Below are 23218 nucleotides of genomic sequence, written 5' to 3' on the forward strand. Positions count from 1 at the left end.
ACCCCCCCCCACCCCCGGCCGGGGCGGGTCTTGGGGAACCGCGGGCGCCCACTGGCCGCCGCGCGCCGCCCCCGGCCCCCCCCCCTCGCCGGCGGCGCCTCTCACTGCCTCTCTCCTTCCCTAGCTGCAGCTAACTCGGGTCGGGAAAATGCGACAGCGACTGCCCACTCGAGGTCGTCATGGCGACAGCCAGTGAACGTGTTCCTCTCCTCGGGCAGGCCCCCGAGTGTAGAGGAGCTGCTTCGCGAGGCGCAGCTCAATCTCCAGAGCCTGTTGCAAGGTACTGAGAGGGAGGGGGGCTGCGGCCGGAGCCCACGGGACAGATGCATAGCGTCTGGAGGGAGGCGACGAAGAAAGAGGACAGGGACTCGCGAGATAAAGAGAGAGAATAGTAGAAAACCTATTGAGAAACAAAACACACACTTTCCATCTTTCACCTTCCAGACTACTGACTCCAAAAGCCCTAATTCTATGGGCTGTTTACACCCTCTGGTCCCCCTCCCTCATTTTTTTCAGTTCAGTAGTCTCTGGGGGAAAAGGGACAGAGGCCGAGGCAGGGCCATGGGTCAAGTCATTTACAAAGAGCGCTGGATGAGAGACTCCGCAATATGGGCCCGCATACCCTCAGGCCTTCTCTTGCAACATCACCCAAGTCTTTGGAATCCCGGTGCCCAAAGACAAAAGAGGCATCTGCAGGGTCTCCCACTCTGGGCTTCACTCACTCTGCTCTTGCAATAACCTTGTCCACATATCTCCTGGGTCGCTCCTGCCTCACCAAAGTAAGCCCAATACACAGCACTCAGAGCTCACCTCATCCCCAATTCCCAACCCCATGTCTCTGAAGTATACTGATGAGCACCTTGTACACAAAGCTGGGTCCACACAGCCCAGAGAAACAGCCCAGCCATAATGCCTGAGCAGTCAGATTGCCTGCACCAGGCAGAATGAGAAAACCGAGACTTTGAAATCAGACAGAGTCAGAATCTAATTTGAATCCCACACCTAACTAGCTGTGTGACATTATGCAGATTACCCAACCTCTCTGAGCTTCAGATTAGTCAGTCATCTTTAAAATGGGGATTCCACTTCCCCACATGGCATGATTTTGTGAGAATTAAAAATAGGGTGTCCATAAACTGATTAGCAAGAGTATCTTGCAGCTGGAGAGACCCAGATAAGATGCAACATCTACTCCCAGTCTGTGTCCTTTGGAACATAGGCTGATTTAGACACAATATTAAAATTAATGTAAAAGAAAAAAACAGTTGTGGTCCCCGATAGGACCTTACAATGTGAAGAACGTACACATTGACCAGAGGGATTTATCCAGTGTAAGTGGCAATAGGATTAAAACTCAGTGCTATGAGAGAGACTACTGGGGTGCTACAAATATCTGGATGGCAGTTACAAGGGGCATGAATATGTCAGAATTCACTGAGCTGCACACTTAAGATTTGTGCACTTTAGGTAAGTTAGATCTCGAGAAAATAATACAAATAAAACCCCAGTGCTAGTCACAAGCTCCTTACACCCTCCAGGCACTCACTCTCCCATTCGGGCCTCTTTTCCAAGCCTAAAAGCCCTTACTCCCTCTTCCCCACTCCAATCCTTACACTTTCTTCCAAGTTCTATTCTTGCCGCATCGAAAAAGACCTTTAACACTAGTTCTGCACTTTGCATCATTCCCTCCCTAAGCACTCATACGAGGCCCTTTGTACCATCCAGCTCAAGAGGACTTGTATAGTTCCGAACTGATTTTTCTTTCATTTGTTCATTCATTTACTCATTCATCTACTAGTCCTAGGTATATGTTTTGTCCACCTAACCAGACTGGGCTTCTGAATGTAAAGGATCACATCTCTTACTACTCTCCGGTTTCCAGAAGCACCGGGCACAGGGCTGGATCCCCAAGAGGATATTTGCTGAGTGAACATTAAAAGTGAAAAGAGGTCTTATTAGCTGTCATTTATCCATACCAACAAAGGGTAACTTTTACGGAGAACAGAAAACTGCAGAGGGGCCACCCAACTGAACAACGGCCATGACCCCACCTCCCTGCCAGGGCAGTGGCAAGCTTAGAGAAGCAAGATTCTAAGGGACACCATGAGCCTTGTGTTCAGATAAGAGAGGAGCTGCTATGCAGAAAGGAAGAGTCAGTGTGCTCTGTGTTGCCACCATGGGCAGAATGAGGACACGTGGGTGGAAACCTAGGGGGAGGCCAATTTACCTCAAGATAAGGAAGAACATTCTTGACACGCCTGAAAGCCCCAACTGTCCTTGGATGGAATGAGCCACCTTGGGAGGAAGGCTTCTCCCCTCCTCTGCAGGCAGGTGTGTGTGGAGGCTGAAGAAACACCTGGAAGGGATGCTGAGGAAGCCGGAGCCCAGAATGGGATGTTGGACCAGAGAACCCTCGAGGCCCCTACTGACCCCAAGTTTCTATGATTCTTCAAATCTCTGTTCAAATGTGCAGAGTCCTGACTGTTCTTTAGTCTCACTTCCTTCACTCGTTGAATTCATCACTTAAATGAAACCCATTCAAATCTTCTGCATCCTTCTTATTCCGCAACGATGCCCCCGAACTTCTCCTTTCTCCTCCGCCACTACCTCCACCTTCCCTCTCCTTCCTGGACCTGATATGCCCCCCACAGTGGGACTAAGGTGCAGGGAACCGAGCCCTCAGAGGCTCAGGTAAGAGTTCTCAGCATCCAAGGGAGCATTCCATGTTGGACTTCCCAACGCAAATTTCTTTGTGCTTCACACAGGTCATGTCCCTGGTAGGGTTGCAGAAAACCTGAAGAGATGCAGGACTTCAAAGAGAGAATCTTGCAGCAGAGAGTAGCAAAAGGCGTCTGCATCCTGAGCCTCTTTCCTGAGTTGAGCACTTAAGGTGGGGGCCATGGAGACAAAGGCTTGGTCCCCGAACCAGCACAACTCAAATCCATTGACTCTCTTTTCTCCTCATAGGAAGTAGGCATTTTTCCATTCCCAAATGGCTCAGACGCCGGGAACTATCCTAAAGAAACAATGAAAGTCAGACCTGGCAGCTAGAGCAGGAGCCCCAAGCTCATGGTCCTTCCCTGGCCCACCGCTTGGCCGTGGCTCCCTAGAGTGTGTATCCACTGTGCTGTTTTTCAGAAGAATATGAGGAACAGTACTCGGAGGCCAGACTTCTGGGGCAGACCTTCCGCTCTGCTGATGAGGCCCCTGAGCCCACTCCCAGCCCAAGGCCCCAGTCTGCCAGGCGTCTGGAGTTTGTACTGATGGTGAGTTGCCTCCTCCCCCACCTGGGAGAGCCAGCATGCAGAGCTCGCCCCGCACCCATTGACGGGGAACCTGGAACTGCTTACATTACCCACTGGAAGCTGCTGCTCATCTCTGCTCACCAGCAGAGCCATCCTGAGGCCCTGCTGAGATGGGACCTGCATGGCAGGCGTCCGGCCTGGCAGCCTGTCCACACTTTCCTGCCTCCCAGATGAAGCCTCCAACCACCCTGCCTAGACAGCCATTCTGTGGGCACGGCTCGTCTCCAGTCGGGAGCACACCCTTCCCATCACCTTCTTTCCCAACAGCCCACAAAATGGCAGCTGAGCGAGGATGAGACTACCATGCAGGGTGTGAGGGCCCCTGAGGCCTCCCTGAGCCTGCCTACCACAGCCGACAAGCAAGCTGCCTGGAATAGTCCCTTCCCTCTGCCCGTCCTAGAGGAGAAGCGATGGCTTCAGCCTTGTCCCACGCACTCTGACATCGTGCCCATCAATGTCTCCGGTAGAGTTGTTTAGCATCGCCTCTGTTCGCTTCCCTCCATGCCAACTACAGATCATCCTCTCCAAATGCACTGGGTGCTGGGGGAGGGAGCGAGACTTTCTTTGCTACTGGCTCACCCTGCACTGTCAAGGTCATGGCTCTCGCCCGGGAACGGAGGCATGCTCTTTCTTCACTCTCTACTGGCCCTGCCACACTAACTGAGACCATTTGATGGCAAAGGAAACTCTCTTAACAGAAAACTCTAAAACCTTATGAATTCATGTGCTCTTTGGAGCATCTGTGGAAACTTAGAGTGTATGAGTTATGTTTGGTTTGGGGAAAGAAGACTTCTTGTGCCAGAAGCCGGGTTTGGAGCACACAGATAGGAGTTGCAGGGGAAGTGTGGGGTTCAGAGTGCTGGTGGTAAACGGGAGGATCAGTATATGTGCTGCCGAAGCGAGCACTGAACGGGAGGATCAGACCCAGAGTACAGACCAAGGGCCTTGTGGCACTTTGAGTTATCACTCAGTCTCCTAGTGAGGTGGGCCTCTTGCACTTGTGTGAGACCAAAGAGGGATCCAGTACTACCTTGAGATGGGGAAAATAATGTACGCAGCTCAGCTGGTTGTGTCTCTGGGGACATGTGGCACCCTGTACCATGCCCATTATTAATTCATTCTCCACACTTCACCGGCTGTAAGTGGAAGAGGAAGAGGGTCAGTCATTTCAGAAGGAGATAGGGCCAACGGCCTGATGAAATCAAGACCTCCTAACCCAAGGGGACCAGAGGCACCCTGTGAGCCAGTGCCAGCCCATGGTGTGCTGGAAAAAGTTGATGAAGATGTTGAGGACAGCTCTGGCCACAGGCGGTGACGCTCCCTGGATATGGGGTAATCCAGCGCCACTGGTGTCATCTCAGGAAATTAGAGACAGGAAATAGAGCCCAGAGCCTAGGGAGATGTACTAAGAGGTGTGAGGGCTGAGAGGAGAAACGCACAAAGTGATGGTGGGTGCTTTGTTTTTGAACTTCTACCTTGCTGTCAACGAGGCTGGCCCTGTGTTTTGCCCACAGAGCCACTTTCTGTGGAGGGGGGTACCTATGTGGCCATGGGGCTGAGAGGGGAGGGTTTGGTTAGGCAGCCGCTGAATGAGAGACAGTGCAGGGGAGCAGCAAACCTCACCCCACTGCCCCCGCCCTGCCCCTGCCCTAGCAATTCCATAGGAGCAAAGACTGAGCGGGTGCTTTGAGAAAAATAGATCTCAATCACCACGCAGGGGCGAACTTTGATCAAATGTGATCAGGTGCCTGGAGGGCAGACTATCAGACTGCTTCCTGGATAGTGGGGAGGGATGGCGCAGCTTCTTGGAGACACTGTCTTCATCGGCCTGAATAAAGGCTTTGATCTGAGAAGAGATTGCAATCAAGCAATATCTAGTCTCAACATGTCTCTCCACTCCAGTGGTTCTCACCCCGGGCTGTACATCTGAACAATCAATCACCTGGGGAGTTTGAGAAAATGCTTCTACTTGGGCCCTATTCCCAGAGTATTAAGTGTTCTGAGGTGGGGTCTAGTTATTAGAGTTTGAAAAGCTGCCCAGTTTATTTCGATATGTAGCCAGGGTTGAAAACCATGGCTCTCGGCCACCTAAGACTCACAGGTGACCCCGGGTGGACCTCTGAAAGCTAGCATGCGTGCTTTGGAGCTGCGGGTGCCCGGGGCCAAGTTGGGAGGGATGGGGAAGAAGGGTCGCCTGCCTGGATGCTATTCATGCTCATCGCTACTCCCATCATCCCTTCTCTCAACCTCAGGCCAGTTTCTGCCATACTGTAAACAGAAACCAGGATGCACCCAAGTGTCTTTATTTTGGCTACAGGGCAGCAGTTTGATAAACATGCAAGTTTGCGACACTCGTTGTTTAACACAGAGACAGCCGTGAACCCCAAGTCCACCCTGAGGCGGAGGCGGACCATTATTGGATTCTCTAACTATTCCCAGCGAGACCAAGGTGACCCCACCATAGCTGATCCCCCAAACCCTTCCCCTTGCTCACTCTCACCATTTCTGCAACCCAAGTGGTATTGCTGTGACAGGGAACAGGAATGATTGGGGGGGGGGAGGGACTTTGGATGTCCTGAAAAAAGCCAATATAGTAATTAAGGATAACCAAGGACCTTTTGTCAAGGGCAGCAACCAAATATGGAGAGCAGGTCTGCCAGGCTAATAAATTCGTTATGTATATATTTCCCATTATAAGTGGAATATAACTATGTATCTCGAATTTAGGCAGATAGATGCCTAAGAGGGGGAATCATCGCTAAAAGTGCCATCTTCACAAAACCATCACTGCCATTAAATGAAGGCCATCCAAAGAGCACAGACCAGAGAGATATGGATACAAATTCTGGCCTCTCCACTTACTAACTGTGAGGCCTTAGCCAAGTTCCCTAACCTCTCTGAGCCTCAGCTTCTTCATCTGTAAATTGGGGATGATGATTCCAACCCGGTGGAATGTTCCTGAGGATCAGAGTTATTGTATGTAATTTTCCTACCATGTGCCTGGTACATAGTATGTGTTCAGCAAATGGTGGCTGTTATTATAAATTATCATAAGAGTAGTCGTCATCGTTGTCATCATCATCATCATCATCATCATCATATAACATCATCATGATATAATAATTGTTGTGTATATGAGAAAATCTTTGGGGATTTTCAACATCTGAATCGTTTCCTCACATCTGTAGGTTATTCTCACTTTTTCCTATTGCCAAGTTAAAAAGTGACAGGTGTCAAAAATGCAACCAGACTCTGAACTTTCCAGCTGTGGCATACTCCCAATGCACTGCTGGAGCTGAAGTTCACACTGCTGTCCTTTATCAGTTCGAAAGCCTCTGCTCTCATTTCAGAGGAGGTGAACGCTGAGGTCTGTGGTCGTTTCATGAGCCTGGGGTGAAAGCCTGGAAAAAACCCATGGTAGTCCCACGTGCCACTTCAGCTCTGAAAGGCATATTCAAAGCTGGAAAGTCTTTGGAAGCCATCTGGACAATTCAAGGGCACCCTGTGACTCACTGTGTGGTGATGGGCAAGGACCCAATGTCCCCAGTATCCTCATCTATGGAAAGGAAGAACCAAGGAATTCTGACCAAGCTGTTGGCAAATGCTTCTTGGCAAAACTTTGGTGCTCCCGTCTCTTTAGTGACAGCTGCTGCTGGGGGATCCCTGGCTGCACCACTAACATTCTGTGTTTACCTCCCCTAGGTCACAGCAACAGCCCCACAGGCAGTGTGGCCTGCTCTACCACCTCAGACATCAAGCCCAGCCATTCAGTTCCGGGAGGTGTTCACGGAAGAGTTGCCATCAGTCAGGAAGCTCAGTTACCAAATCTCACCTCGCCAGTATTGAGAAATCCTTCTAGTGATCCGGAAGAACCTTTCCAGGCACGTGGTGGCACAAAAGTCCCTGGCATGGAGAGCATGGGCATGGTGTACAGTGTCCCCAGTTCTTGCAATGGACCAACAGAATCAACGTTCTCCCCTTCCTGGAAGGGAGATGCTTTTACCTACGTGACTCCAAGTGCCACTGCTCAGAGCAGTCAAGACAATGAAAATGGAAAAAGTCCTTCCTCTGGGAATTCTTGGATCTCTCTGCACACATTGCCACCTCTGGTTCCTAAGGAGGCTGCTACCTTCTTTGTCACTCGTGATACCCCAGCAGGATGCAGTGGGTCTGCTGGCTACTCTGAGCATTCTACTCAACGAAGGCACGTATCAGAACGACCCTCCAAGACTGGCCTCCTGACTGGTGATACCTCAAGGCTGGAGACAGGCCCAGGTGGGGCCAGCAGGTTCCGGGAGCGGTCACTGTCTGTACCCACAGACACAGGCACCACGGATGTGGACTATGACGAGGAGCAGAAGGCCAGTGAAGCCTGTGCCCTGCCTTATGCCAGTACAAGCTCTGAGGGCAGTAACAGTGCCGACAACATTGCCTCCCTTAGCGCCCAACAGGAGGCCCAGCAAAGAAGGCAGAGGTCCAAGAGCATCTCACTCAAGAAGGCCAAGAAGAAGCCTTCCCCACCGACTCGCAGTGTCTCACTGGTCAAAGATGAACCAGTCCTCTTGCCAGACGGTGGGTCAGCGCTACCCAAGGACCAGAGGCCCAGGAGCCTTTGCCTCTCCTTGGAACACCAAGGACATCACTCATCCCACCCAGATACTCAGGGTCACCCAGCTGTGCCAACCTTCAAAGACCCAGAAGGTACACAATTCGCCCACCACTGGTATCTTACTGACTGGAAGTCTGGTGACACCTACCAATCCTTGTCCAGCTCCAGCACTGCCACTGGCACCACAGTCATTGAGTGCACCCAAGTTCAGGGCAGCTCAGAGTCTCTTGCCTCCCCTTCCACCTCCAGAGCCACAACGCCTTCCCAGCTTTCCATCGAGGTGGAGGCCAGGGAGGTATCCTCCCCAGGAAGGCCCACTGGGCTGATGTCACCCTCCAGTGGATACTCCAGCCAGTCAGAGACACCAACACCCACTGTCTCCATGTCCTTGACCCTGGGCCACTTGCCCCCTCCAAGTGGCAGTGTCCGGGTGCGTCCAGTGGTACCTGAGAGGAAGTCATCACTACCCCCAACATCACCAGTGGAGAAAATGTCCAAGTCACGGCTATCGTTTGACCTACCGTTGACCTCTTCAACCAACCTGGACCTGTCTGGGATGAGTATCTCCATCCGAAGCAAAACCAAGGTGAGCCGGCATCACTCGGATACAAATTTTGGGGCCAAGCTGGCCCAGAAAACTAGCCCCAACCAGCCAATCATGCCCATGGTTACTCAGTCTGACTTACGTTCTGTTCGCCTGAGGTCAGTCAGCAAGTCTGAACCGGAAGATGATATTGAGAGCCCTGACTATGCTGAGGAGTCAGGAGCTGAAGTCTTCACCTTGCCAGAGAGAAAGGCAAAACCTCCCATAGCCGAGAAGCCCCCACTGGCCCGAAGGCCTCCAAGCTTGGTCCACAAGCCACCGTCTGTCCCCGAGGAGTACCCACTAACTTCGCCTACCTTGGCTATGACCCCCAAGACCTCAATTCAACATATGAGGCCACTCCCTCAAGATATATACACGGTGGTGCGGAAACCAAAGTCCTCCAGCTTCCCTGAGGGCAGAACCCTGGGGGAGTCAACAGCACCCTCATCTCTTGTTTTCACGCCTTTTTCCAGTTCCTCTGGTGCTTTCTTCTCAGGAACACAGCAACCTCCCCAGGGAAGTACGGAGTATGAGGGCCCCAAGGGGAGAGCCCTACCTGAAAGAATTAGCCTCCAGAGCCAAGAAGAAGCTGAGAAAAAGAAAGGCAAGATTCCACCTCCTGTACCAAAAAAGCCCAGCGTGCTGTACCTGCCTCTCACCTCACCTGCAACTCAAATGGAGGCCTACACGGCTGAACCAAGGCTGCCTCTCAGCCCCATCATCACCCTGGAGGAAGATGCCAAGTGTCTACCAACTAGCGACCACCTGCCATCGGCAGGTACAAGGACAACCTCCACGCCACAGGCTGACAGTGAAAGGGAGGCAAGCCCTCTGGGTTAGTAAAGTGTCTGCTGGCTTTTCCTTTCAATCCCAGGAGAGGTGAGGGTGAGGACAGAGTGCCAGGGGCAGAAGCAAATGCCCCCAGATAATGATCCTGATCCCAGGGTGACCAAATCAGTAGGGTACACCTCTTGAGGGTTTGAGTTACTCTAAATCCGTCTCACTGCCCTTGGGATCGGGACCAACCCAGGGGTGGATCTCCAAGGCCCAGCCTGGGCCAGACTACTCTGAAACCGCCAGTGCTGAGCGAATGAAATCAAACTAGGTCTTAGCACCCTAGGACCTTAGGAGCTTATCTTCCTCCTCAGGCAGGCATCTCCTGCCCTAGGCACTGTCTCTCCACATCACCGTATGGCACTTTTCACCAGCCACAATGAATTTAGCTTCATGCGCGGGACTCAGTACCCTCCCATCCTGAGTTTCAAGCGCTATGGCAGGCTGGAAGGCTTCAAGCAGTGGAATATGTTACCAGCAGCAGCTTCTCTTAGTGTTTTCTAGAGGAAAGGGGGCTCATTTTCTTGGATGGTTTGAGCCTTGCTCTTCCTGGAACCTTAAGACCAGGCTAGAAAATGTTTCTCATCCTTTTGGGGGGTTTTCTTGTCTCTCTTTGTTTTAATTGTGGTAAAATACATATAACGTAAAATTTACCATCTTAACCATTTTTAAGTGTACAGTTCAGTAGGTGTTAAGCACATTCACAATGTTGTGCAACTATCACTACCATCCATCTCCAGAACTCTCTTCATCTTGCAAAACTGAAGCCTGTACCCAGTCAACGATAACTCCCCATCACCCTCTCCCCCCCAGCCCCTGGCAACCACTCTTCTACTTTCTGTCTCTATGAATTTGACTCCTCTAGGGACCTCATATAAGTGGAATCATGCAGTATTTGTCTTTTGGTGACTGGCTTATTTCACTTAGCATAATGTCCTCTAGGTTCATCCATGTTTCTCATCCTTTTTGAAACCCTTAACACCAAACATCAAAATCTATGGCCTTCCTTAAGCTGATTTGGACTTTCACCGTAAGTTAAATCATTGCAACTAAAACAAGCAAACAAATCAAAGCCACAGGTAATTTTAGAATCTGCTTCCTCAAACTCCACAGGCTCCCTCTGAGATTCAGATAGGTCCCACTCCCACCCACTGGTTGAGTCATTGCTTTAGATTGCTCTCAGCTCCTTGAGCTTTAAAAATGATGCATTTAAAACGAGAGAATGCTCAGGCAACCTGTTGTAATGGAAAAGGCACGAGAGAACAGGGACCCAGGCTGATCTTCATCACTCCCCTCCATGGTTTGTTGGCCAAATCACTAACCTTAGGAACATTTTGTTCCCCTGCAAAATGGAGACAGCAAGTCTCTGCCCTGCTGCCCTCCTGGAGCTGCTTTGAACATCACATGAAATACATATGAGAATGTGCTTTGTCCTAACAATTGTGGTCAAAGTCATTCCTTCTGGTTCTTATGCCTAGGGAGCTCGATGGAACCAAGAACCGAAGAAAAAAGTGTAATCAGTGATAAAACAGCCGAATGGATTGCGGAAGATGATGATGATGTGTTTGTGGCTTCACGAACAACTGAAGATTTATTTACTGTGATCCACAGGTCTGGACCAATTTCCTAAATTCCTATTATAATTGCCTTTCCTTCTTATACCAGAAGAAAAACTGCTACCTCTAAGCAGAATGCTTAGAATGGAAACTGGAGACTAAGTTCAGATACCCACGTAGTGAACCCAGTCCAGGGCCTCACCACCTCCAATTCATTGACATCTTTGGGTGAAATGGAAGAGAGGCAGGCGGGGAAGGGAGGACCAGGTGCAGAGTGAGAGGCCCCTCGTCTCCTAGCAACCCCAGGGCCTATTGTGGCTCCATCTGCTTTCTCACAGCTCTGCCTAGAGTCAGAGACATTTAACCCTTCACAGAATTCCTTGTACCAAAAAATCTCATCAAGAAGTGAAGTGGGGCACCAGGCCGAGCATCAAAGCAGGAGCTTAGGCAAAGGGGGACCAGACGGGGACCCAGTTATTGGACAGAAGCACAAAGCACGGGCTTCATGATGAGGAAATGGGAAAGAGCCCAGTTATTGGAGTTGGAGCACCAGTTCAGAACAGGATCAGCTCATGGGCTGTCTTGATTCAGAGTCATTGAGCTACTAGCTTTGACTCCTTAAATTCTTCCTTGGTACCAGAACCTGGGCAGGACTGAGCCTGCAGGCATAGGCCAAGTGACTCTAGCTGTGGGCATTGAAAGGAATGTAGGGACAGGGGGCCAGACAAGGGACTCTGAGGACTTAGTGGAGAGAAAGAAAGCTGGTAAGTACGACTGCTCACAAGGCTGTTGCATAGAAGTTCCCAGATTGTGTCACTGGCATTCGTGAAGTTATATGAAGCATTAGGAAATGTCTGCCGCACAAATTCACTCAAAGTAAACTTTCTCTCATTTAGGTCCAAAAGAAAGCTGCTTGGCTGGAAGGAGCCTGGTGAGGCCTTTGCTGGTGGCAGCAGACCAACCTCCCACTCACCAATAAGGAACACGGCTGAGTCTCCTATCAGTGAGTTGGCTGCCTCTGCAGGGTCAAGCGGCAGTGCCAGCCTAGATGCTGGCAGAAATGATGATTTCAAGGCCTTGCTACAGAAGAAGGGAAGCAAGGCAACTCCAAGGTCCCGCCCCTCAGCAGCAGAACTGCTGAAGACCACTAACCCACTGGCTCGGCGAATTATTGCACAATTTTCAAAAGACTACGAAACCCCTGATAACCCCAGTACCTAAGCCCTGGGTTCAGCAAGCAAGGTTGAGTTACTAAGTTTGAGTAGAAAAGGGGGAAGAGAAAAAGGGTTTTTAAAAGGAACCATGGAAATAACAAGAGAGCCTGCATTTCTTTTACATTAACTCACACTCTGGACAACAGGAGAGAGGCCACATCCAGAACTAAAATCATCAGGCACTTTAATCATCTTCAGACATTTTATGTTCTCATACTTACAATCTTGCCATTACTAACTACCGATTTTCTCCTTATTTCCCCCAAGTGGTATGCACTCAGAAGAAATTCTCAGATGCAAGGGCACATATGCCATCTTTTAAATCAATGACCAGGCTGCTCCATCCCTGGCTCCTATCACTGAGGGGCACAGTGAGAGAGCAGATTGGGGGCTGCCAAACCCAGGGGACACAGGGTGCCATTGCTGATTATTCACTTTCCCAGCAAGGCCCGGATGGCCCTGCATGGAGAAACAGAAGGACCCTGATGCCTCTTCAGCCACAGTATAATTCTCCGCCACAAGAGGTTTGCAGGTGTGCACTTGTTTCGGCATGAGGTTGATTGGATGGCTTTTGTCGTGCAAAATATGAATGTGACTCTGTCCTGAACTTCACACCTTTTTCAGTTTGATTGTCTACACGGAGATCAGGGTGATGAGTTTTAGTAAACATATAGACCCCCCCTCCCCACCACCCTTTGCTAGAAAAGGTCAGGACTGGGTTGCTTTGGATGAACCAAGCTTGGCCAACAAACAAGGCAGCCGTTTGTTCACTCAGATCTATCCAAGGTAACTCACACGTGCGCCTTGAGATCCTTCAAATGTCTGCCAACAACGGTAGCTAGTGTCTGTGACCAGCTCATGCTGCATTCGAAGAACTCTCGCTTCATTTGCTTATAGTATTCATTACAGGAAGTCTTTAGCTGAAGGAATAGCATCCTCAAAGTCCCAAGGAGGAGAGAAAGTAAGTGTAACTTGCCCACCACCATTCACTTCAGATTGTGGTTTGTGGTTGGTTTGGTCTTGTTTAAAGGGAATCTTCCTCTGTTTCCAAACCGAGAACGTATAGACTAAAAGGATAGATCCAAAATCTGAAAGGCAGCCTTGCAAGTTGCTATGGCCCATAACCCAAAAAAAGGGCTACTTTTTGCCATTTACTTTCTGCTGTTTGACCAATTTTCAATTAACCTTCTGGGGGAGAATGTAAGGACTGGGGTAAATGGGATACTGGATGCTGACAGAGTCCCAGGACAGTCATTGTGACCCCTTCTCCCCACCCCCTGCCAAAGCTTATAGACACTAACTTTCCTTGTCAGTTCAATTTTCTAAGCAAAGCAAGAGCCGTGATTCATTTGATTTTCGTATGTCTGGTTTCTGGGAGGTTGGGGGGGAAAAATAGCACTGAACAAAGAAAACTGGCTGACTAATAATGGAGGATTAATTGTCCACCATTCCCAAGAGGGAAAAAGGAAAGTCAAATGAAATTGTAGCCTGCTTCACAAAGAGAGTCCCCTGACCTCTTCCTCCTTCACCCCCCACCCAACAGATTCATTGGTCAACCTCTTGGAGGATGTGGAAACTGCTCCCAGAGACAAGCAGATCTTGATTTTGGCAGGTCTCAATAAGAAGCAAGCTCTTTAGCCCAACTGCCCACACAGCGGAAGAGCAGCTGGAAAACCACACTGAGTGCTGAGGGGACTTGGGCCTCTCAAATAGAACCCCTAGGCCTGGGCCCTTGGTCGGTACAGTTCTGAATTCTAGACTTCTGAGTACAGGTCAGGCCCAGCGCCTCCCCCTGATTTAGACAGAAGCCACCTCAAATAATAGACAGTTCTTGAAAGCCCAGTTGCTTTTGAAATTGAACCAACTATTTAGTTCAAGGGTCCTGACCAAATTTCAGAGGTTTTGCCTGAAATAAAATAAGATTCATTCCTGGCCTTAATTTATATATGAATGCCACACACTTGTCTGCCCTGGACTCAGAATCCCAAAGGATGGAAACATTTTCCTCTGTGGGGAAATGAAGGAGTGTTTGTGCTTTGGCCTAACAAAAGTGAAAGGCTGCCGGGGCCCTCTACTCCAGAACCATTATGAGCTCTGAAGCAGAGTATGAGACTCACACAGTATAGGACTTGTTACTTCCGCTAACTTTTCTGGAAGCTTCTTGTTTGGTACTTCTAGTGGGTTTTGCCTCTCCCCTCACCTTGCCACCTCTGGTGGTTTTCCAGAAAGATTCTAAAGCTGAATATCCAGACACCTTGACGTCTTTCAATTACCTTGAGTCTTGCTTTCCCCTGCAATACTCCGTATGCCTGGAATTTTTTAGAAGGTCTTCTGCATCTTCACTATGGCCCTCCAATGCCCAGTGGTGTTGCCATTAGCATAAGAGGATTCGGGGCAGAGATGATGTGGTCAGAGGTAACACTGAGGACTGGTAATATTCATTTAATATTTTGCAACAGGTGGACCTAGTCCCAAACAAACAACCAAATTGTAGAATTTCTACCAATCTCTGATTAACATAATACCAGACAACTCTCCTAGTCCTCACACTCAACATCTCGCCTCCCCTTGGGTATCACAGCACCAACTCTGTCTTCCACCCAGGCACAAGCCACAGTGTCTGCTGCCTCGTGCACCTACTCTGCCAAGGCTGGAGAATAGAGGCTGAAAGCCCCTTCCAGGAGGCCTTTCAGAGAAGTGACTGTTGCCGCTATTACTAGTGTGAAGAGTGATTACAATTTTTGAAGGTGGAATACAGAAGGGATACAGGTGAAATGAAGTTGGCCCCAGGAAGTCAGGTTCCAATTCAAGTTGTTTCTGTCCCTTTGTTTCCTCTGATTCTAACCAATAGCAGCAGGTGGCTCTACTGGACTGACTTCTGCCTAGGCAGGAGTAGATGCAGTCGTCCCCAGGGGAGGAGGTTAATCGGTAGCTAAGAGCACTTTGCCCTTGGTGGGTGTTCATTATGTATTTGTGGTTCAAACATTGAGGGTAGGGAGCAAGTCGTTCTCAGCACAACAGGAAGCTTCGCTGCTGTCTCCTGTCCTTTGCCTGTCTCAGTCTCTCACCTGGGCCTCCCACATGGCCCCAACTTGCCCCTCAGTCCCTATTTCTTTGAACTGCATCCCTAGCCGACAGCTCACCCTTTAAGGACGCAAGACCGCAGGCAGCAAAATAGCTTGCATTAGCTTACTGACCACAGATCGACCAGTTGATCTGGAATCATTACTTTGAATGTTCAGAGACAGAGGAGAGTCTGCAAGGCTCTCACAACAAGCACGTCACCGGACACCCATTTTAACTCTCGGACAACGTGGGTCAGATTGTGATCCCGCTGGACCCATCAGTCTGAGCAGATATGTCCACGCCACCTGCCCTCTTCCTCATCAACAAACTACTTATTAAAAAAACAAGTTCACAGTCAGTGCTCTGTTCCTCCAGAGAACCTTCCATTATCATCAAGTCTGTAACACAATGGCCAGGCTTCACTTTAATATGATTTGCCAGGGCCAGGACTAGAGTGGGGTGAGTGAGGTGCCTGGGGTGCAAAATTTAAGGAGGCACCCACTCTCAGGGCCATGTTAGTGCCTTACCCTCGTCCCGGCCTTGCGATTTGCACTCTATAAAGTAATATTGGTTTATCTTCTTTCTATGGACGTGTATGGTTCTTCCGATTTCGGGGGGTAACTCCCCATCTGTTGCACCAAATGTTTTCTTGCCATCTATTTTTCCATTGCTCTAAACCTTTGTATGCCTACACATCAAAGACTCTTCAATATTATCAGAAAACATGGCCGATTTCTAAGTAACCTACTCCAAGTGGCAAGTTAGCACCCATTTCAATAGGGATGCTGACAGGGACAGCCCTTCAGCAAAATAGTGAATGAGTTGGAGGTCTGTCATTGGGATCCTCCGTCTCCTCTGTCTGCTCCATTCCCCCCCGACCTTGCTTCTTAGCACCAACTCTGAGTGCGTCCTCGTTTGTCCTCCTCCTTGCTAAGGAAAGCATGCTCTCAGGAAAGGGATAAATTCCTTTACTTTGAGATTATAAGGCTTAATAATACCTCTTTGGAGGGTCACTTGCATTTTAACAGGGAAAAAGCCTTAAGCCAAAGGAATGACGTTCTACTTGTAGAATTTTAGGCATCAATCAGTTGCAGACGTGTATTTTTCACCATGGAAAGGTCAAATTCCCTGATGACTAACTCCCGAATATAGAAAAAACCTTAATCTCCTGGAACTAAGTAAATTGCTGATGGTCGATTAAATTCTCCTGATTCTCAGTGCTGTTCAGTATGGTTACTACCAAGGGACTCTCAGAAATGGCTACTAAAGCCACTGAGAAGGCCCAGATAATTATTATACCTTAACATTTTTACACAAATGGAATTAATACTACTTATTATTTGAGTAAAGAACACAAGGATTTAAAGAGTTTGTGAAAATGTGTCCTGTCTATGAAAGGTGAAACTGTCCAATCAGTGTCAGATCAATGTCAGCTGTCTGGTATCTCTGGTACCAGATTATTAAACTTCCTCGAGGCGCAAATTTACTGCATGCAGCCTCGGCTGCCCCCCAACGCTTATCTGTGTTTCGTGCTACTACTTCCCCTTGGTGTGAGAATGAGACCAGATCTATTCCAGAGCACCCAGTCCCTCCAAAGCCTTTGCGTGTATTTCAGCTGTACTTGACTAAACTATTTGGGATTTAAACGGATGACTAGGAAAGAGGTACAAAAGAGCTACATTTGTCAAAGGGCAGCAAAAATGATGAGGATTTTAACAAGGATATGAAATAAACAAATTTTTGAATACTCTGAAATATTTGTAGAGGAATACAGTAGGAAATGGTTATAGGCACACATTTAAGGCACTTTTAATAAGTTTAACAAAACAAGAAATTTGCATAAGTAATGGGTTATGTGAAATAGGTATCTACTTTTGCTCAGTAAAGCCCAAAACCTAGGCCAGTGGTTCTCAAAGCGTGGTCCCAGGACCAGCAGCAGCATCCCTATAGTGTGTGTGTGTGTGTGTGTATGTATATGTGTGTGTGTGTGTGTGTGTGTGTGTGTGTGTGTGTGTGTGTGTGTGTGTTCCAGTGACGTTACTTCTTCAAGCCCCCGAGTCACTGTAGCCACGACTCTCCAAACGATTCCAGCCTTTCCCATCTTTTCTACTCTCGTTACATTATGTGATCAGTCTCTGGCCATGTGATTTATATTGTCATGTTGCTCGGATACATTTTTATTTGCTGTTAAGAAATTATCAGAATCAATTACTTGCTCAACCTGCAAAACCTTTGATTTGACTTAGCCAGCACATCTGGCCAGTTTTTGGTTTAAAAACAATTTTGTAATTCACAAATAGGAAAGAGGAAAATGTGTTACATGCATTTGGTATTGCCAACCCTTAAATGTCTGTCTTTCCTGTGGTGGCTGTTGTCTAGGAGGGCTCTGGCAGAAATAGATTTGATTTTAAGATTTTGCATATTTGTGGAATTTGATATCAACAAATCTGTAAACAAAATCTGAACTGGAACAACCAGTTAACTCCTCTCTAATTCCAAGCTTTATGAAAATGTATTCCTTATGTGGTGTTGAGCTCTTTTTAATGTTCAATTTTATAAAATGTTCTGCATGCAAACGCAGCATCGTGCTCATTGTACAAGTCACCTGACACTCATCTCCTCCTCCATATGTGTGATGGTGAAGAAACAGCAACATGTATGTTCTTACCTCTCCTGAATCAATTGTAAATTACAAATCTTTTCATTAATTTTTAAATGAGATATATTTCCTCTGGCTAGTAGTTAAAATTTTATTCTTTTTATTATATTTCATTGCTACTTTTTTCTACTGACTCCAGAGCTTACTTTGGGGACTATTTCTTATTTCTAGATTGCTGTATTGATCTTATTTCTATATTTATCTGTAGTCATGGAATGTTAGAGCTGAAAGAGACCAACCTCTCCTTTTACAGAGGAGGAAACTGAGGCCCAGAAAGTCAAAAAACTTACACAAGGGCTTCCCTGGTGGCACAGTGGTTGGGAGTCTGCCTGCCGATGCAGGGGACGCGGGTTCGTGCCCCGGTTCAGGAAGATCCCACATGCAGCAGAGCGGCTGGGCCCGTGAGCCATGGCCGCTGAGCCTGCGCGTCCGGAGCCTGTGCTCCGCAGCAGGAGAGGCCACAGCAGTGAGAGGCCCGCGTACCACAAAAACAAAAAAAAACAAAAAAAACCACAAACTTACACAAGATCACACAGTGGCAGGGCCCAGCCTCAATCCCAGTTCTCCTGCCTCTGGGCCCAGTGTTTTTTCATCCAAAGCACTGCATTTATGGAAGAGCCACAGCTGGCTTCTACTTTTATGACACATGAATTTCCCAGGTATTTCAGCGAGCAATATATATGCTTTAAGGAAAATGTTCGAGTTCTTTAGCTGATGAATCCAAAGACAAATCTGACTTTCAGTTTAGAAACTTTCATTTCCCTCCAATTTCAATGTATGTGCCCTACTCTATACAGTGGATGCTTTCCCTAAAAGTTATTTGAAAAATGAATTTTTATAGATTAAATTTCATTTTTTTAGTAGAGAAGTTTCCTATGGAAGGGAGTCTTCTGGTGACTTCTTTTGAAAAATGAAAAATCCTCTTGTCAATGTCCCCTAATGCCTCTACTTTTTTTTTTTCAGTGTGAACTTTTGTAAGTGGCATTTATTTAAATTAGGGCAAACCAATGTAGGCTTTCCTAGAATCTACTTTATCCTCCCCTTCTTAAACTTTACAAGATAGTTTCAGACTGTTAGGTGTTCGTGAGATACTTAGTTGTATTCTAGAAACTTCTTGATATTTTAACAATCCCTGGGCTCAAACTCTATCTCAATCTTATCAAACGATAACCAAATTTCCTAATCAGTACTGAGCTCTGCATGCAGTTTCATTTCCAGAACATTCTTTGCCTAATGCTCCTTAGTATGACTCTCTCTTTAGCTATTCTCAGGCTTCCTTCCATGGCTCCTGTGTACCTCATTAGTCTGGTTTAGTAGAGTTGCAGGCAGTGCTCGTCAGATGGAGTGGTATTTCCAATTATCCCATTGTTCCAGTCCTTCTCCTGGACCTCCCCTGGTTTCCCTTTACAGGAACGCTCAGAGATTGGTGGGATTTTCCTCATCATCTAGACCAAGGTTTGACAAAGTTTTTCTATAAAGGACCAGAAAGTAACTCTTTTAGGCTTTGTGGGCCACAGATGGTCTCTGTAGCATGGTCTTCTTCTTTGTTACTGTTTGCTTGCTTGCTTGACAACACTTCAAAAATGTAAATACTATTCTTAGCTCTTGGGCCATACGAAGCTGCAGATTGGATTTTGCCTGCTTGTCATAGTTTGCTGACCCCTGGGACGGGCATTTCTGTGACCCACATGATGACTGAGTTGTGTGCTGGGTGATGTGGCTCACTGCCCTCCCATCTCCCGAGCTATCAGGCCGGCCTGTGCAGAGGGGAGTGGAAAGGGGCTGCATTTGCCAACTAGTACTCTCCGATAGATGGACTCTCTCACCTGTCTCTGTCTCTGTGTCTCACTCTCTAACTACCTCGGTGTAGAAACCCTCATTCTTTTCTTTAGATCTCCTGTACTGGTTATCCAATGTGCCTCTGCTTCCTCGAGTGTGGGGTGAGCTGGCAGGAAAGAATGGATATCTGAGGTTTCTTATTTCGTTTGTCCCAAACTGTGGTCGGGGACCCCTGCCCTGGATCATCTGTCCCACTCTGTCCTATACTGCCATCATGTGTTCAGGGCCATCTCTGGAAAGTCTGGTGGCCCAGGCCATGAAATTCCAGTTCAGTCTATTATTTCCTAGGAGAATCACTAGCTCTCTTGGTTACAATGGCTGGTTTTAAAACCCAAAATGTCCATGTGTCCATTTTAATGTGATTCGGACCTGTTCTAGACTCAGCCCCAGCAATGAAATCAATGAGGTATGGAAGGTGTTTTGTGCCCACAGTTTTTCCCCGCCTTAACCCCCTGCCTCCTAGACCCCCAGCCTTGGGGATCAGCTCCTTGGGATGCCCCATGCAGCACCACAGCCAGCGGTCATTCAGCACACCACCACCTCCTGTTCTCTGAACCCCTAAGAGGGTTCCTTAAAGCTTCTTCACATCTCTCTCATCTCACTCCCATCTCTACCTTTCATGCTACTTGGGGGTGTAAAGCTCAGTTTCACATTTTCACATTTGCTCGTATAAATATTGGGGGATACGGCTGAATGACAAGGTGTGTGCCTGTGTGTGTATGCGTGGTTTCTCCACCTGGACTATGAAGGTCCCATTTACTCGTGTATCACACACACACACACACACACACACACACACACACACACACCATCCAGTTCTGTCATCAATTCTCTGGTCCAGTTCCAGGTCTGATGGGGCTGGTCAAGGAGGAGGGATGGTGGGGCTCCTGAGGCATTTCCCTTTTCTTGTCTCTTGAAACCTTCTTTCCACTGGCTTGTGCTGGCTTCTCCCTGGAAGCCATTTGAAGAAACTCCTCTGGGGCAATTCTGGACAGGCCAACATACAAAGAGCTAGGACTTTAATTCCATATGAACTCTGTCACTTAAGACATACCTCTCAGGCTGCAGGATTTTTTAAAATCTAAGAACATTGTTTCTTGGGACCTTTAGTTTGCTTTCTGTCATTTGAGCCCAGGGATTTACCCACTTACTGAAATCTAGATTTTAAAAACTCAAGACACGAGTAACTTTAGGATTTCCTTATTTGAAAGCATCCATGAAACAGTTTCTTTCTGCCTTTTGTTTAGGATTTCCAGCCTTAAGAAGGAAACCAGGCTTGCACCTTGGACTCTAAAACAGCAAAAGTACCACACTTGCCAAAAGCAAAATGAGGAAGGAGGATTGGCTAGGCCTACTCTGCATAGTCAGGAGAAGGACTTTTGTTATGTTAGCGCTCACCATTCAATGCTTACTGAATGCCAACGGTGCACTCAAGAAAAATAAGGGAGACAGGAATTTGCAGACCGAGATCCTAAACTGGAAGGCAGAGATAAGGCAATTCCCTCAAGTGATGAGAATGTGTCCCTGGATAAAAATATCAAGAAGCAGCAAGAGAGATTGTCATCCCGGTCTTTTTAGAATTCCAACACAAAATGGAAGGGAGCCCTCTGTGGGGTGATATTACAAAGGGTTTTTCTTGTCTTTCTTTCTTTTTCTTTTTTTTCTTTAAAAGAAAAAGCATTCCTTACTGGCTTGCTACCAGCAATTGAACTGTATTCTTTATATAGCTAGAGCTGTTTGTGTCTTCTTAAAATAAACTTTTTCTGTTAAAATCATTTTGTTTCACCCTCTGATTCTCATTGTAGCAATGATGACTTTATCCAGACACTAAGCCCAGTTTGTAAGTATGTTTTCCAGACCACACAAGTGTGGGACCCACAAACATGAGCTTTGATTCTCACAAACCCCTGAGAGCCCAAAACAGATATGCGGGACACAGTGTCTTGCAGAAACCTGGCCCACCGAGCTGTGAACCTAAGTTATAGGGGCAGGGAATATGTCTTTGAGGACTTTGTCTCAGGGATTCTAGTTCAACTGCTCCTAGAAGCAACAAGGGGCCTCAGACAGGCACAGCTCTGGTGAAGTAGGCACCGGTCACCAGGCTCCTAAGGATAGGAGGTTGCCATAGCAACTGTGCTCAGGGCATGCACTCCCTCTTTGTTCTCTGGCTCAATGAAGCCACCCAGCAGGGAAGACCAGAGTGAGTCAGGGCTGGGAGCAAAAAACACAGACCAGATGTGGCCCAGATCACTTCCATCCCTCAAGAAGGGTATGGTCCCACCATGCAGGTGGTGACAGCTATATTCAAGGGTCAAGTTCCATCCAAAAGGAGCTTTGTTCTCTGGTGCCAACTGGCTCAGGCCTCTAAGGCTGAGGCCCTTGCAGCCAGTATCCTTGTCTCCCCAGGCCCCGTGCTAGCTCACGTCCCCTGACACCACTGGGCTGATCTTTCAAAAAGACACCACAGAGCCTGAAACAACCTAGAAAGCTTACAAGGGGAGGGAGAGGGGCCAGGGCTACTCTCAGACAATAGCAGGTGTCAAGACTTAAGACCAAGATCAGAGAAGGAGACTGGCTCAAGGTGGGCCTCACAGCAAGCAGTACCTCGGTGAGACCCTGTGGTTCAGGGGCTGGTGTTGACCCCGGCAGGGTCTGGGCCTGCTTGTGCCCCCCCACCATGAGCTGGGGGAGCTTTGAGGGATTGACCCACACTGACCAAACTCACAAAAGGCATGTCAAAGCCAGGGGCCGGTATATCAACCAAAGAGAGAGTACACCTTTAAAGCACAGGTCCTAAACAGGAGGCCTGCAAACTGAACTGAGTTCTCATACATTGCCAGGAGTACACAATGCTGGTTTTTAATTTTTCAAAATGTAGATGGGGCACAAACTCTCCACTTTACCTAGTTCCCCACCACTCCCTGTTATATGAAGCCCAACCAGCTTCATTCATTTATATCATGTGCCAGGCTCCTGAAGGCATTTGAGCCTTGTTGCGGGTTGGGTTCCCTGGGAAGCAGACTCGGGAATGGAGTTTGGTGCACGGGATGTTTATTAGGAAATGTCCGAGGGATCGACATCTGTGGGAGAGAAGGGAAGGAAATAAGCTTAGGCTGAAGAAGGAAAAGGCAGCAACGCAGGTGCCACAAAGCCTCAGCTGACTCAACAGAGAGCTCAGGCACTAACGTGACCCATCAGAGTTGTCCCGCATGGGCCCTGCTTCAGTCAGTCCCTGGGTGAGGTGGCTCTCTGCAGCAGAGGCAATCTCCGAAGGAGTTGACAGCTAAAGACGGTTCTCGGCTGACAGCACTCCTAGCAGCTGGGGCAATATCTGCCCTTGAAGGGGGATCTGGGCAACACAGTTTTGTGTCCATTACAGGTGTCTTTCTCCCAAGCACAGCACAAGTTAAACACTTACAAATTCTTATTTTCTGGTTCCTACTCCTTACCTCAGAAAGATTACAGTTTGTTTGATGAGGTTCATACCTTCCTCAAATTGTAGTCACCATGTCGGGATATATACCAGTAGCCTTAATTGGCCTTTGGTGTT

The 23218-nt window shown here is 48.1% G+C and overlaps 1 protein-coding gene across 6 annotated transcripts in view; it reads left to right on the forward strand.

Moving 5' to 3' along the window:
- Nucleotides 1-21443, forward strand: part of NHSL2 (NHS like 2) — a 275443-nt gene extending 254000 nt beyond the window's left edge. For 2 of the 6 annotated variants that reach the window (XM_073799063.1, XM_073799064.1), the window contains exons 3-9: nt 125-280; nt 3139-3266; nt 3573-3768; nt 5623-5754; nt 7008-9335; nt 10813-10945; nt 11787-21443. In XM_073799063.1, coding sequence (XP_073655164.1) covers nt 125-280; nt 3139-3266; nt 3573-3768; nt 5623-5754; nt 7008-9335; nt 10813-10945; nt 11787-12111 — 3398 coding nt within the window. In that variant the 3' untranslated portion in view covers nt 12112-21443. The remainder of the gene's footprint in view (nt 1-124; nt 281-3138; nt 3267-3572; nt 3769-5622; nt 5755-7007; nt 9336-10812; nt 10946-11786) is intronic. The other 4 variants (XM_073799067.1, XM_033848951.2, XM_073799065.1 and 1 more) reach the window with 3 other exon arrangements.
- The last annotated feature ends 1775 nt before the right edge of the window (nt 21444-23218 follow it).

Source organism: Tursiops truncatus, chromosome X (assembly GCF_011762595.2).
Source record: "Tursiops truncatus isolate mTurTru1 chromosome X, mTurTru1.mat.Y, whole genome shotgun sequence".
Taxonomy (NCBI): Eukaryota; Metazoa; Chordata; class Mammalia; order Artiodactyla; family Delphinidae; genus Tursiops; species Tursiops truncatus.